Source organism: Talpa occidentalis, unplaced genomic scaffold (genome assembly GCF_014898055.3).
Source record: "Talpa occidentalis isolate TD23 unplaced genomic scaffold, MPIMG_talOcc4v2.1 talOcc4.9, whole genome shotgun sequence".
Lineage (NCBI taxonomy): Eukaryota > Metazoa > Chordata > Mammalia > Eulipotyphla > Talpidae > Talpa > Talpa occidentalis.
In genome coordinates, this window is record NW_023605305.1 from 24,918,084 (window position 1) to 24,932,058 (window position 13,975).

The 13,975-nt window shown below is 56.8% G+C and overlaps 1 protein-coding gene across 2 annotated transcripts in view; it reads left to right on the forward strand.

Annotated features, from left to right (window-relative positions):
- The window catches only part of KCNQ4 (potassium voltage-gated channel subfamily Q member 4), a 53,317-nt gene that overhangs the window by 34,166 nt on the left and 5,176 nt on the right, over positions 1-13,975 (forward strand). For both annotated transcript variants that reach the window (XM_037499585.1, XM_054691227.1), the window contains exons 8-12: positions 1,202-1,290; positions 2,739-2,900; positions 9,388-9,608; positions 11,187-11,286; positions 13,724-13,855. In XM_037499585.1, coding sequence (XP_037355482.1) covers positions 1,202-1,290; positions 2,739-2,900; positions 9,388-9,608; positions 11,187-11,286; positions 13,724-13,855 — 704 coding nt within the window. The remainder of the gene's footprint in view (positions 1-1,201; positions 1,291-2,738; positions 2,901-9,387; positions 9,609-11,186; positions 11,287-13,723; positions 13,856-13,975) is intronic.

Below are 13,975 nucleotides of genomic sequence, written 5' to 3' on the forward strand. Positions count from 1 at the left end.
TCTGACCCTCGTCCCTCCTGCTGCAGAAGAAACCCTGCCAGTCCAGGGATGCTGAGGGATTGGTAGGTGATGCTCTTTCCTACCATCTTCAGTCCCATGAGCAGTGACAGTCATTTTTCCCCCAGACATCTACAGGATACCGATCATGTGCAGGAGGACACAGCGGTGACCGAGACACAGCTTACAGTCTAGGGGGAGAGTAAGACCCTCATCAAATCACAGTGAATAAGTATTTATCAGCAGCGATAAGGGAGATAACAGGAATGTTTCATGGGGACCTTGGCATTAAGTGCCTACTATGTGCCAGGCAGTGCACTTGGCATTTAATATATATTTGCCCATTTAATCTTCACCACGCCCTGGTAGATAAGTGCTATTCCATCTCCTTTACAGGTCAAGAAGTTGAGGTGTTGCAGCTTGCCTTAATTTGATCATACTAGTAAGGGGCCTATGGCTCTCAATTTTTTATTGAGGTAGCATTGGTTTATCACATACAAGTTGCAGGGGTACAACATTAAAATTCGATATCCATAAACTCTGTATCATGTTCACTGACAGAAGTCCAGCTTCCACCCACCCCCGCGCACCTGGCCCACTTCCCCCCTGGTAACCACCCGTCTGTTCTGTGTCTAAGTTTGTTCAGTCCCTTTGTTTCTTCATATTCCACGGATGAGTGAAATCACATAGTGCTGGGCTTTCTCCGTCTGACTTATCTCACTTAGCAGAGTCCCCTCAAGATCCATCTTTGTTGTCACAAACAGCAAGATTTCATCCTTTTTTACAGTTGAGTACTATTCCATCGTGTGTCCATACCACATCTTTCCCCATCCATTAGCTGTGTCCGCATCTGGGCTATTGTGTATAGTGTACCCAGGGGTGTATGTATCTGTTTGAATGACTGCTTTAATGTTCTTCAGATAAATGTCCAGAAGTGGAATAGCTGGATCATTTGAAACCCCGCCCCTCAGCAACTCCACACTAAGGCTCCTGGGTTTGATACCGATCTGCACCCGTCCCTTTGGGGAATCATTTCTCTCTAGGGCTCTGTTTCTTTGGCTGGCTCTGCCAGTGGCTGTGGAGTCAGAATTGGCTTTGGGCTCTTGGTACCCTTTGGCTGGCCCAGGTCAGGCTCTTTTCAGGGGCAGAGGGCCGGTGGGGGCTGAGAAGCCTCACTGATGCCCTCCCTCCCCAATGCCACCAGGCTGCATGGCGTTTATACTCCACGGACACCAGCCGGGCCTATCTCACGGCCACCTGGTACTACTACGACAGCATCCTCCCATCCTTCAGGTAGGTCCCGCTGGGGGTGGGCTGGGGGCGATGCCCTGGAGGGTGGGAAAGCCATGATGGTTCTCAGGGAGCATCTGGGGCTGGCACTGCAGAACCTACATAACTCGGAGCCTAGAGTGTCCTCGCCCATCTGCTCTGTCCAAGGAGGACATTGGACACTGGGCAGTCCTGTCCCACTGGCGGAGCCCTGAGTCCTGGACTGCTGGCAGTCCTCTAGCTCAGCCATGGGTGAGGCCACTCGGGCAGTGGCACAGCCAGTGCATCTCCTCTCAGTCTGAGCTGGGTACAGCACTGGTCCTTACCAGCCTGGCATGTTGCTGCTGGATAGAGAGTGTGGTGTGTGCCAGTTGGGAGCAAGGGCCCACCCTGTGTGCGTGAAGATGTACTTACTTTTACTGTGCCTGGCAGCAGCCTTGGGGCCCAGGGTGGATTCACCCCACTGGTCCGGGCTGGGGTACAACAGCACAGGGGGTGGCTCACACAGGGGATTATTAATACCATCACCAAGATCCGTGTGGCCAGGGCTGGCCAGGCCCTCGGTTGGGAATGAAGACCGGGGACCTTGGCACAGTCAGTCCAGCGGGCAAGAAGGCAGGCATCAAGTGCAGCCCGGCCAGGCTGCTGTGCTCAGTGCTTCCACGGTGGCTTTTTTGGCCTCATTAGTTCTCCAAGAGCAGCTGTTGTGTGATCCCACTCACCCTTACACTTGGCTGCCCCCTGCCAGTCCCTGGGGCTCCCTAGGGGAGGAGCAAGAGAGAAGAGGTTAGGAAGGGGCCTCCCGGAATCGCACAGCCCCCTCCACCGCCACTTCTCCACCTGGCAGAGCAAGCTCCCACCTCAGACACAGGGGCGGTGCTTAGGCGGGATGCTGCCTCCCTTCCAGAAGCAGCTGTAAGGATGCAAGGCCGGGGCTCAGGGAGTGGGGCAGGCCTGGTGTATTAGGAGTCTTGATGTATTGAAGGGGAGGGAAGGTGAGGGGGAGGGGTGGCCTTGGGTCCTCTGGTAAGAGGGACAGAGCTTGGTCTGGGCCCCCTACTCGCTGATCTGTTTCCTCAGCCTGATGGGACAGCAGAGACGGGACCTGTCCTCCATCACTACGGGCACAGGGAGTAGACAGCCGCCCTAGCAAGTCTCCCTTCTCACTTGTTTCCCTCTAAAATCCAGTCAGATTTGGGGGGGAAGAGGATTTCCAGGAAAGTGCCCTCGGTTTGTGCCCATTCTGTACAACCAAATTTGGCATCTCTAAGGATTCAGGACCCCAGGGTAGAAAGGGAGGGAGGAAAGCTAGTTTCCCCTGCCCCCCACCCCTGCCTCTTCTGGCCTGGGGTGATTACTGAGCCCCTCTGGGAGGCCGGACCAGGCAGGACCTGAGCTCGGGAGCTCAGTGCCCACTGAGGGTGGGGTGGTGCCCGGGCCCTGCCCACTGCTGATGGCGCCCTCTCCTGCAGAGAGCTGGCCCTCTTGTTTGAGCACGTGCAGCGGGCCCGCAATGGGGGCCTGCGGCCCCTGGAGGTGCGGCGGGCACCGGTACCCGACGGAGCACCCTCCCGTTGCCCGCCCGTTGCCACCTGCCACCGCCTGGGCAGCACCTCCTTCTGCCCTGGGGAAAGGTAGGGGCCCCCCGGGGCCGCCACCTCCTCTTGCTTCTCCTCCTCCTCTTCCATTCTCTGTCTCCCCCCTCTCAGACCCACCTCCAGCTACTACTTCTCTGGCCTGTTCTGGGGGCTCCTAGGCCTTGACATGAGGTCTGGGTAGTCGTTGGATGCCTGGCAGGTACAGACTGGGAGCCTCTGGAGAGGCCAGGCTGCACTCACCTTCGTGTCACCTGGGGCTCCAGGGGTCTGAGTGGGGTGATGTCCACACCATCCTTTCCTGTCGCTTCCTCCATTCATACCATTGTCCTCTTTCTTTCTCTGTTTCCATACCCCTCATTCTTCCTCCCCTGCACCCCCATCCCTCCTGGAAAGCTGGCGAGAGGAGGAGGCCGCTGGCCACAGGTGCTTACGGCTCAGGTAATCGTGGGCACCATTCTGGGGAGTGAGGGCGGGGAACCCCCTCCCCCAGCATATTCCTCTAGAAGGGGCTTGATACTGAGCCCGCCTCTCAGGAGCCAGATGCCAGCTGGAGAGAGCTCTGTGACTAAGACCCGCTGTAGGACCTACGTAAACACAACCAGTGACTAATGCTCCTGTCTTGCGCGGCTCTTGTCCACAGCTTTGCTAATCCCAGAGGGTTCTTCTGGGATTCTCCCACAATGCCTTTCTTCCTCACTGAGGTACATTTTGCTGCTCCCAACAGTCTCTTTCCCTTTGCCCTGTCTCTAAGAAGAACAAAGAAAGAACAATGCTTACCCTCACGTAACTGCTCATAAATAATGAAAATTCTGGCACGTTTGGACAAGGGAAGCCTGTTTACTCAGTGTGGGAAGGTGGCTGCTCCTGCAAGGAGTTTTGAGGTCAAAGAGTCAATCCCCCATCCCCCCTCCCCTGCCCATCCCCATCACTTTGTTTTTGCCTCATCGTCACACATCATCCCTGAATCAGCCAGGTGGACGTCTGAGCCTTGAGCTTCAGGTGTGATTCAAGCCCCAGGCCCAAAATGTGGGGTGGGAGAAAAGGTGAGTCACTGGATGGTCAAGGAGGAGGTGTGGCAAGAGCTTGTCCCTGCCACTGATGCTGGGGCCTTGAGAAAATTATCAAGTCACTCTGAGCCTCTAGGTCCCGGGCAGAAAATCAGCGAATGTTTAGGCTAATCAGGGCTCTGTACAGATAAGGCCTGGGACATGGGGAGGAGGGAGTTTGGTGCAGAGGATGCCGGGAGTGGGGCTCTGTCCATGTTCTCAACAAGGGCACTTGTACCCAGGGGCTGAATAGGAAGTGGGTGGAGTGGGAGAGCCCCTCCAAGTCCGATGCTGGAGGGTGGGATGCATGACTGGCCTGGCCAGCTGGGAGTCCCTTGGAAGAAAAGTCCATGATGTGGATCCTTTGTCACTGCCTGAGGCTCTTTGTAGTTGCTCTAGTCCCATCCAACCACAGCTTACAGACAAAAACTCCACAGTTGTGACTTTCCACAACCCTGCTCAGGCCTGCACCCAGAGCTTTCTGTAGTTCTGGCCTCTGACCAGTTGGCTCTGCTTTCACCTTTCCTGATGAGAAGGTCCTGGGAATGGAGATAAGCCCAGAGTGTAGCACCGGTAGAACCGCCACAGATGGTCTGGGCCTCTGGAGACCCCGAGGCCAAAGAACAGAGTTCTGCTGAGGGCTTGGCCATCACTAACTCCTGGCCTGTGTCTGTCTGCTCTGGAGTGTCTGCGTGGCCAGGGCTTGGTGGTAGATGAGGGAAGAGTGTCCTTGCTTCCCGGGGGCCCCTGGAGGGCATGAGCTGTGACTTCTGGGAGATGGGTCTCTTGGCCATGGGGTGGGTACTTCAGATGGGAGCCCCGGTCACTCACCCTACCTACAAATCCTGCTTGGCCACACACTTTGTGGAGCTTGTGGACGGATCCAGGCCAAGCATGTCAGGATTACAGGAGCCGACTTCCAAGGGGATGGCGTTGTCCAGGCCAACAGCTTCTCTCTGTGGTTTTGTGATAAGGCAATGATACTGATCCCGGCATCAGTGTCCTATGGGGCTTTGGTTCAAGCTGGAGATTTCTGGACCCTCCGCCTTAGTCCACAGAATCAGAATCTCTGCAGGAGAGGCACAGAATGCTACAGATTTAACATGGTCTCCAGGAGATCCTCCTGCAAAGCTGAGAACTCTGAATCCTGGGGATCTGCCTGAAGGATGATTTGGGTGGGGTCTTTTTCTCCCCCAGCCACTGGTGTCCGGCCCCATGCTGGCAGCGGTCCATGCTCTGCCCGCCTGCCTCCTTCCCACTAACCTCTGTTCGTGTCTTGTTCTCAACTTTCCAGCCAGATGTTTAGTAATAAACGGAGTTTCTTTCGGATCCACGCCAGCTGGAGACCGAGGTACCCCCTCGCCTGCTCCTCCTGTCCCTGCTCCTCCTGGCCCCATCCAGTTTGGGGGCTGGAGAGGGGGACAGGATGGGCCAAGGACAAGGTGCATGTGCCTGCCGCCTGCCGTCTGCCTTGGGGCCCCAGAGAGCGCCTTGCCTTCCTGGAGCTGCCTCTGCCAGGTCTGGGGCTTGGGCTGTTCTGCCAAGAGGGACACTTACAGAAGCCTGGGCATGATTCTGGCTCTGCCCCTGAGCCCCTATGCGACCTTGGCCACATTGTTTCTCTTCTCTGGACCTCAGTTTCCCATCTGTGGTGTGGGTAGATTGAACTAGAGGCTCTCTGAGGGTCCTTCCCACTCTGACCTATGCCAGGCCTTGCGTTTGGTATCCTGGCTCTCCACTGCCCACCTCAGGACCAAGCAGATGCCTGAAGGAGCTGGGATTGGCACCTCCTTCTCCAACTCCTGGTCTCTGGCTTTTAGCTGCATCTCCACTATGTTCCTTGGTACCTGCCTGTGCCTGGCCCTGCACTGGGGACACAGTGGGGAGTCAGTTGCCATTCAGTGTGATGAGGTGATGAGCAATGAGCGCAACAAAAGGAAGAGGCAGGAGGGCTGCGGAGCCTGTGTCAGGCACTTCACCCAGAGAAGCCCCCCAGAGGAGTGGGCTTGAGGGAGGGCATTCTGGGCCAAGGAAGCAGCTTGGCAAGGCTAGGAGGGGAGGGAGCATGGCTGTGGGAAACAAGCACAACCCCGCGGCCAGATCTGAGACAGGGGTCAGGAACTGAGGATTGGGGCTAAAGCCCAATATAGGCCTCTTCCTGTTGGCACTGCTTGGCAACCGGGGTTCACGAGTCCTGGGTTTCTCGAAAGTGCTTCTGGAACCTCATGGATCTGGGACCCATGGGTAGGAGATGAGTGGGGGTTCTACCAAGAGGTGGTGTTCTTAGAAATGTGGGCTCTGGAGCCAAACCCACCACCACTCACTAGCTAGAAAGGCTTGGGAATAAGCCCTCTGTGCCTCAGTTTCCTCAAATGTAAGATGTGGATGATGATTGGATCTGTTTCCACTGGGTCTGTGCTGGCTCACAGGAGGTGCCATGCAGATGTTGTTCTCATTTGATTTGGTATTTTAAGCAATTAAGAACTTACCTTCTTTAAAAAAACAATTTGGAAACCAGGACCGTAGGCGATAGGAACACATTAAGGGTTAAGCCTAGGGGCCTCTGGGTCCAAAGACTTTGGTGGTGTGTGGTCAGGACGGGTAAGGCCAGGGTGAAAAGCCAGTGATAAGCTGCTTCCAAGGGGCTGAAGCGCCTGAAGGGGAGGCTGCTTCTGTTTCCCCAGAGCTTGGCCTCTGGCAGGCAGATGCTGAACCTTCAGAGAAATGTCTTGTGGATGTGAACACAGAAGTCGGTCCAGCAGGGCAGTCAGAGTCCTTCCCCAGGACAGCCACGGCCGAGCACTCGCCATTCATCTCCTGAGGCACTAACAGACCACTTAGGTCGGTTTCTGGACCTTGGCACCACTGACATTGTGGGTGCGATCACTCTTTGTTGATGGGGGTTATCCCGGACATTGTAGTAGATTTAGATACCAGGCTATCCTGGACACCAGGATCACGTCCTAGTGTGACAAGCGCAGGTGTTTCCAGGCATTGACAATGTCACCGAGAGAGCAGATACACCTCTAGCTGAGAACCACTGTGCTAGGCCTTATCCTGAGCGCTTGCTCAGAGAAAGAACACAGTCCCTGAAGGCAGAGAGAGCTGGCTTCCTGTCTTTGCGCCATTCAAGCTCTGTCACCCTGGGCAAGTCGTTTCACCTCCTTCCCATCTATAAACGAGGGATGGCAAATAACAGAACCTACCATTTGAGAAGTGCAGTGGCTGAGAGGTGATGAGCCGAGGCAGCCAAGAGGACTCTCAGGTTCTGAGACGCCCTGGGGGTTGGGGTGGGGGTGGTGAAGGAATTCTTCCAGTGTCTGCCCATTTTCTTGAGCTTTTGGGCTCCAGAAAGGCTGCTTGCTGTAAGCCATTTCCTGAGCCCTGACCAAGGAGTTGGAATTCAGGAGCCCCTCTGGGAAATAGTGTTTTCTTACACTGAAGAGGAGCCTGGGGCCTCTGGCTGGCTGGAAAGCTACAGAACCCCAAAAACCAAGCTGAGAGCTCCTTCAACCATCACAGACTCAGAGCCGGAAAGGGCACTTTCAAGGTCTCCAGTGCAAGCCCCCAGGTCCCTGCCTCTATAAATCCTGCTGAGTGCAAGCACAGCCTTGTTTGCACACACCTCCTGACAAGGAGGACCCCCCAGAATGCCTTTGGAGTGATGAGGGGCCACAGAGATCTGGAGTTCCAGGTCCTTGGCTGAGTGTCAGAACTTCTCCACTCCCTTGTACCTCTCCCCCTTGGAGGAGTCAGGGACAGAGGGACAGAGGAGGGGTTGCACGGACTGGGTGGGTGGGGGTGCCTGCCAGCATGAGGAGAGCCCCGAGGAATGACTCTGCAAAAGAAAGTTTGGGAGCGCCAACCTCAAACTTTGGTTGGAACCTTTGAGATTTGTTGAGAGGATCCAGGCCAGCAAACAGCATGCTGGATTGCTGGGGGCTTGTCTTTCCCTTCGGATACCTGAAGGGCCCCAATCCCTGACTTAAGACCTTTCCGCTCTGGATGGAGGTAACTATCCTAAGATGGCCCTACATCCTGGCTGTCTTCCCAAAGATGCCTCTGGTTTTGAGGTCCCCCTCACCTTAGCATCTGGGTTCTTTACCCTGTACCCCATGCCCTTGGCATGGGAGACTCCAGCTCTCACCCAACCCTGAAACCAGAATCTGTCCTCTGTTCAACCTCTGAGTTGAAAGTCCTCAAGAGTAGGCGACACGGTCTCCTTTCCCAACTCTTGCTCCCCCTCAGGCCTACTGGCTGGTGCTCTCCCAAGCCAGGGCCCCAGACATTTGGGGTGGAAGATCCCCAAATATGTCTGTAAACCACAACAGGTGCAGCAGGGACACCTCAGGCATGGGATGGGGGATGTTTGCCTAGGTCCTAATGAAACAGCGAGAACATGGTCCTCAAACCTCTTGGACACAGAGTTGCTCTACCAGGTATTGGTTAACCAGGGCCTGTCCTGGGGAGCCTGAAGCCTCCCCTCCCTGTCTTCCTCCAAGGTTTGGGGGATGTGGTGGGGAGCTGGGGTGCAGGAACAGAAGTCTGAGTGCAGGCGTGTTCACATGTACCCGGTCCTGTGCAGGTGCTGTGGAACTGGGGGCTCAGAGGCAGTGAGGGGTGTAGCTCTGGGAGGGGATCCTTGGTCACATGGGCTGGGTGTCAGTCCAGTTGGCAGGGGACACCACAGAATAGCTGACCACAGACCTTCACTGCAGCAGGCAGCAAGCGTGACCTGGGCATACATGTGGGCTCAGGAACAGGACTCTAAGGACAGAGGCCCTTGCCGCATGCTCTGGGGTGCCATCTACACCCAAGTGTGGGGTCGGCACCTTAGGAATTTTGCAGTGTGCCACTGACATAGCCCTACCAGGTCCTAAGTCCCAGACCCTAAAGACCAGTGTGGGATCAGGTTGCTGTAGCAGTGGGAACGGGGAAATAAATGGACATGTGTACACACACGCCAACATAGGTATATACACTGGTGCCTGTGCACCCATACTATAACACATACACACACACACACAAACCCCGTCAGCTCCGCATAGCCTGCTCCTCTGGATGGTGAGGAACTGGAGGCCACCTCAAGGGAGCTGCTCCTCCCTTAGCAGCCTGTCTGTGCCCAAAGGGGTTGCCACCTCCACCTACTCTCCTGGACCAGGCCCAGCTTCCCCACCTTCCTGTCTGTCTGTGGTTCCTGTCTTGGGTTTCTCTTACTCTGTCCACTCTGACATCTGTCTCCTGTGCACCCCTTATATGTCTGGGAAATGAAGGATGGGAGATGGGGGGAAGGGGTCTGCTTCTCACGGAGTCAGGGCCCCCCTACCACACCCTCGTTCCACCCCAGGAAGTCTCCACTTGTTGGAGAGTCAAGACCCAGTAGCCACCCCCAAGTCCTAAGTCAGTGGTGTCCCCACTCATGTCCAACTCCAGCTCCAGCTAACTGGGCTCTCTCCCCCACCCGACCGCCCTGCCAGCAGCCGGATGGGCATCAAAGACCGCATCCGCATGGGCAGCTCCCAGCGGCGGACAGGTCCTTCCAAGCAGCACCTGGCACCCCCGCCCACGCCGACCTCCCCGAGCAGTGAGCAGGTGGGTGAGGCCACCAGTCCCACCAAAGTGCAGAAGAGCTGGAGTTTCAACGACCGCACCCGCTTCCGGGCCTCTCTGCGGCTAAAACCCCGCGCCTCAGCTGAGGGTGAGCCTCTGGGGGTCTGGGGCCCGCGCCCCACTAAAGGTGGCAGGGCGAGAGCAGGGTCTGGGCTGGGGGGTGGGGAGGAGGCGGTTCTAGTCCCAGGCCTGCAACTGATGGATCATCTCTGGGCACTGGTCTTCTGGCTTGTAAAACAGGCACAGGTCTCTGTGCTGGGCTCCCAAGTGTCTGCGAGTCAGTGGAGGCCGTGGAGGGAGGCGTTTGCTAGTGGTGAGGAGCACAGCTCTGCAGCCAGGCTGCCTGGGCGGGACTGCCGGCTTTGCCCTGCAAAACAGGCACAGTGATAGTATTAGTTCATAGGACTAAGTGAGCTTTTGTCCATGGGAGGTGAACAGAAGAGTCTGGGGAATATAGCAAGTGCTCAAAAAACTGGCTGCGTCACAAATGTGCCTTGGGAGGCGCTAGGCAGGAGGAGCCCTGGCTGGCCCCATGGAACGTCTCTTTCGCTTCTCCGAGTGACCCTGGGAAGTAGCTTCTGTTTCATCCCTGATTTACAGACTCCCATGTGAAGACAGCTTTGCCAGGTAGTAAGTGGCCGAGCTGGCACCCTCTGCAGGTCTGCCCAGCTCCCGGGCCCACTCTCCCGCCCTGCCCTCTTCACCCAGCCCCACAGATATGAGCTGTGACCCTGCCTGGGGATCACTTGTTCTGAGCTCTGGCTCTGCTCCTGACTTGCACTGGGATGTGGGCAAATACTACCCCTTTCTGCACTTCAGTGTCTTATGGAAAAGTCCCCTGGAAGACTGCCCAGTTTTGACGTGCCCAAGGTCTCCAGGAGGAAAACAGAGGGTGGGCTCGGAAGCCCCCTTGACCTGGAAGGGAGGGGCCAGCCATGCTGCCTGCCTGTGCAGCGTAGGCCCCAAGTGCTGCCGGCTGACAACTTGGAAAGCCCTTTCCTGGAAAGTTACAGAACCTCACAAACCTGTCTCCATGAGGTGCTGACCCATGGGACCCTGGGCATGGTGGCTGTCTAAGAAGCTGCCCGGCCTGCCCCTACCTCCTGCCCCTGTGGGGTCAGGAGAGCATCACCTTTCTGGGCCCTGCAGGGCACCAGCCTCAAGGAAACCATTTCTTTTATCTGGGGGAGAATGATTTGCTTTTGGGGTCCTTCCCTGTAGCAGAGCTGGGCCTGGGAGCCAGCTTGGGTTTCTTTCCTTAAGTTCCCTTCCCTCCTGGCTGAAGGATAAGCTGGTGCACGTGATGCTATCCAGAGGCTGCACACCCTCTTCTCAGGGACTCGCTGTCGGATGGGGGGACCTCTGGGGCTTGCTCGGGGGGCCTGCGTGCAGTTTGCGTCCTAGAGCAGCTCCATGTACCTGACCCCCAGTATGTGTGCGCTGCTAACCACAGGGCAGGTGGGCGTGCAGCAAACTGGGGGTTTCTGCCCTGGATAGGCATCCAAGGCAGGAGCAGCCTGGCCTGCCCTGTGCTCCAGGAAGTTTCTGGGCCCTTTCTGGGCCTCCATCTCCCTCCTGGTACTTCTAAGTCTGCTTCCACGTGTGGTGTTAGGGTTTGGGAGTCTCCCCTTCTGCTGCCACCACTTGAGCCCCCCTAACTTTCCAGAGGGTCCCTCGGAGGAAGTGGCAGAGGAGAAGAGCTACCAGTGTGAGCTGACGGTGGATGACGTCATGCCTGCGGTGAAGATGGTCATCCGCTCCGTCAGGTGAGGCTGAGCCCTGGCGCGAGCCCCCCCAACCCTCTGCAACTCATTGCTGCTCCCCATCTGGGGCCTGCCTGCATGGCCAGACCTAGGCTGGCTCCCGGACAAACAGCTGCTGCCCACCTGGCACCTTGGTGGGGACGACCGGCAGGGGCCCTGGAGCTTGGGTGGCTGCGGAGGGGGCCTCTGGCTCCCAGCAGGGTGACCTCATAGTCGTCACATCTAGAGGCTGGCTGGTGGGGTGGAGGGCACAACTGCCCATCACCAGCTCTCTTCTCAACGCCCGCACTGTCCTCCTGCTCCTACTCGCTTCCCTCACTCTTCCTGGCAGGCTTTCTTTACTACGAGCTGTGTGCCGCGTCTGCCCGGGTCTCCCTGGCCTCTCCTGTGCGCGCTTTCCCTCCATCTGTGTCTCAGTCTGGCTCTCCTGCCTCTATGTCTCCAACTATCTCTCCCCGGCCTCTTGGCCGCAGCCTGGCTGCCCGCCCCCACCCCGACCCCCCTCTAGAGCAGTGCCCACATCCCAGGCCAGAGCACTTGGAAATCAACTTGGTGAAATCAATGAGCTGAGCCCTAAAAAAAGGCATTAAAAAAAAAAAAAGAATAGAAAGTGCCAGAGTGCCTCCATGATGGTCAGGGCAGATAATGTTTCTGCAACGTATTTCAGCTTTTTGTGTGCGCTGTGTACTGGTTTCTGATGTAAAATGTATTTCCCATGATGGTGGGCCTGTCTCCCTGCCTGGACAGCTAAGGGAGAACCAGCGTCTCCAGGGTCCATTAGCCGAGATCCACCCGTGCACCTGGCCGCCGTCTTCCTAGGCATGGAATCCTGGCCTAGTCGCCACCTGCAGCCGAAGCTCTAGCTCCAGAGACCCCCTTCAGTCCCAGATCTCTCAGACTCTCCTCCTCTTCCCGATCTGATGCATCTGCCCACAAGCCTCATTCCTTTATTTACCTTTTAAAGTCAGAGTCAGCTGGAGCCCAGTCCCAGAGTCTGAGGCATCTCCCACCCCCTTCTACACATTCTTCCTCTCCCCTCCAAGTGACCAGCTTCTGCAGTCACATGCGCTGCCCCATGAGCAACGCTCCCACCAAGTGGCCAGTGTCTGGAGCACAGTGCTTGAGCTGCCTCCCAGCCCAGGTCAGCTCTTGTTGGCCATCCCAAGGCCTGCCACTCCCAGCACGCCCCAAACCCACTCTTTCCTCCATGCCCCCATTTCAGGCACTGGCACCATCATCCCCCTGTGGCCCAAGCCATGGGAGTCTCCTGGACCCACACTCAAAAGCTCTCAGTTCTACCTCCATGCCACTGCACAACCCGGCTCAGCCTATCCCCTGCCCCTATCCTCCACACAGGCCGGTAGAATGGTCAACCCCTGCCCCCAACTTCCCACTGCCCAACCTCTGCCAGTGATTCAGGGCTCTCCAGGGCATCTCCTCCCAGCCTCCTCCTCAAGGCCGGCCTCTTTCCCTGTCTTCTCATGGGCACCCCCCTCCCCCCAGCTCCTGGCCTTCATGTCCTGTTCAGGCTTCTTTGAACTGACTCTCGCATACCCCCTGCCTGTCTGTGTTCCTTCATGTCCCTCCTCCTGCTCTCGGCCCGGAGATCTCAAGACTTGTCCCCTGACCTCCCCAGACGAGGTCTCCCTTCGCATGGACCACATTCCTCTTCCTCTACTCCTCGACAATGCCCTGGTCACCCCCTAATTGTGTCCTGGTAGTCGCCCAACCTAGACCAGGGCTCCTGAGACCATGGATTGTATCTGACAGCCTCTGGGCACCCAGGGTCCAGCTCAGCAGTTCTAAAAGCATCATGGAGTGAATGCCTTCCTCCAAATTGTCCTCAACAGCCTTCCCCCGTACTGTGTGTGCCACCCAGGGGCGAAACCTGCCTCCCAGGCAAAGGCCACTACAGTATGGGAACATTTAAAAAATACCAAACAAACGTCTGTGTGTTGGAGGGCAGGGCAGGAGCATGGTGGGAGGCTGGGAGGTAGTGATGGTGGGTGACTCAGGAGAGGCTATTTTGTGGCCCGAGCAGAAAGTGCTTCGTTGCTGGACAAGGGGGTAGCAAAGAAACAAAGGGGGCTGGAACAGAATCCCCTGCTCAGCCTCAGAAAGCAGGACATGGGCCTCCCTGGTGGCTCAAGGGGTTAAGACGCAACCTATGAAGCTGTCCGCAGCCTCTGCAGCATGAGTTCAATCCCCTGCCGGCCAGGGGGCAACCCACATGGCGCAGCAGACCTCTCCTGCCTCGCCCGCTGCTCCTCTCAGCAGTGTATTTTGGCCGTCTGCCTGTTCTGTTCCCCACTCTGTCTCTGGTGAATCCTCTCACCCCCACATCTCTGACCTGTACCCCAGCTCTTGTATGCATAAATAGATAAATCTTAAAAAAAAGACAAAAACACAGGACCCGCCCCTGACACCCATTTCTCTACAGGATTCTGAAGTTCCTGGTGGCCAAAAGGAAATTCAAGGAGACGCTGCGACCCTATGATGTGAAGGATGTCATCGAGCAGTACTCGGCAGGGCACCTGGACATGCTGGGCCGGATCAAGAGCCTGCAAGCACGGTGCCCTCATCCACCCTGGAGGAGGCGGGGAGCAGGGAGGCTGTGGGAGGCTGTGGCCCCAGCATCTCACACTGTCTGTGCAGTTCTCTTGTTCCCCCAACAGAGCTCCGGGGGCCCCCT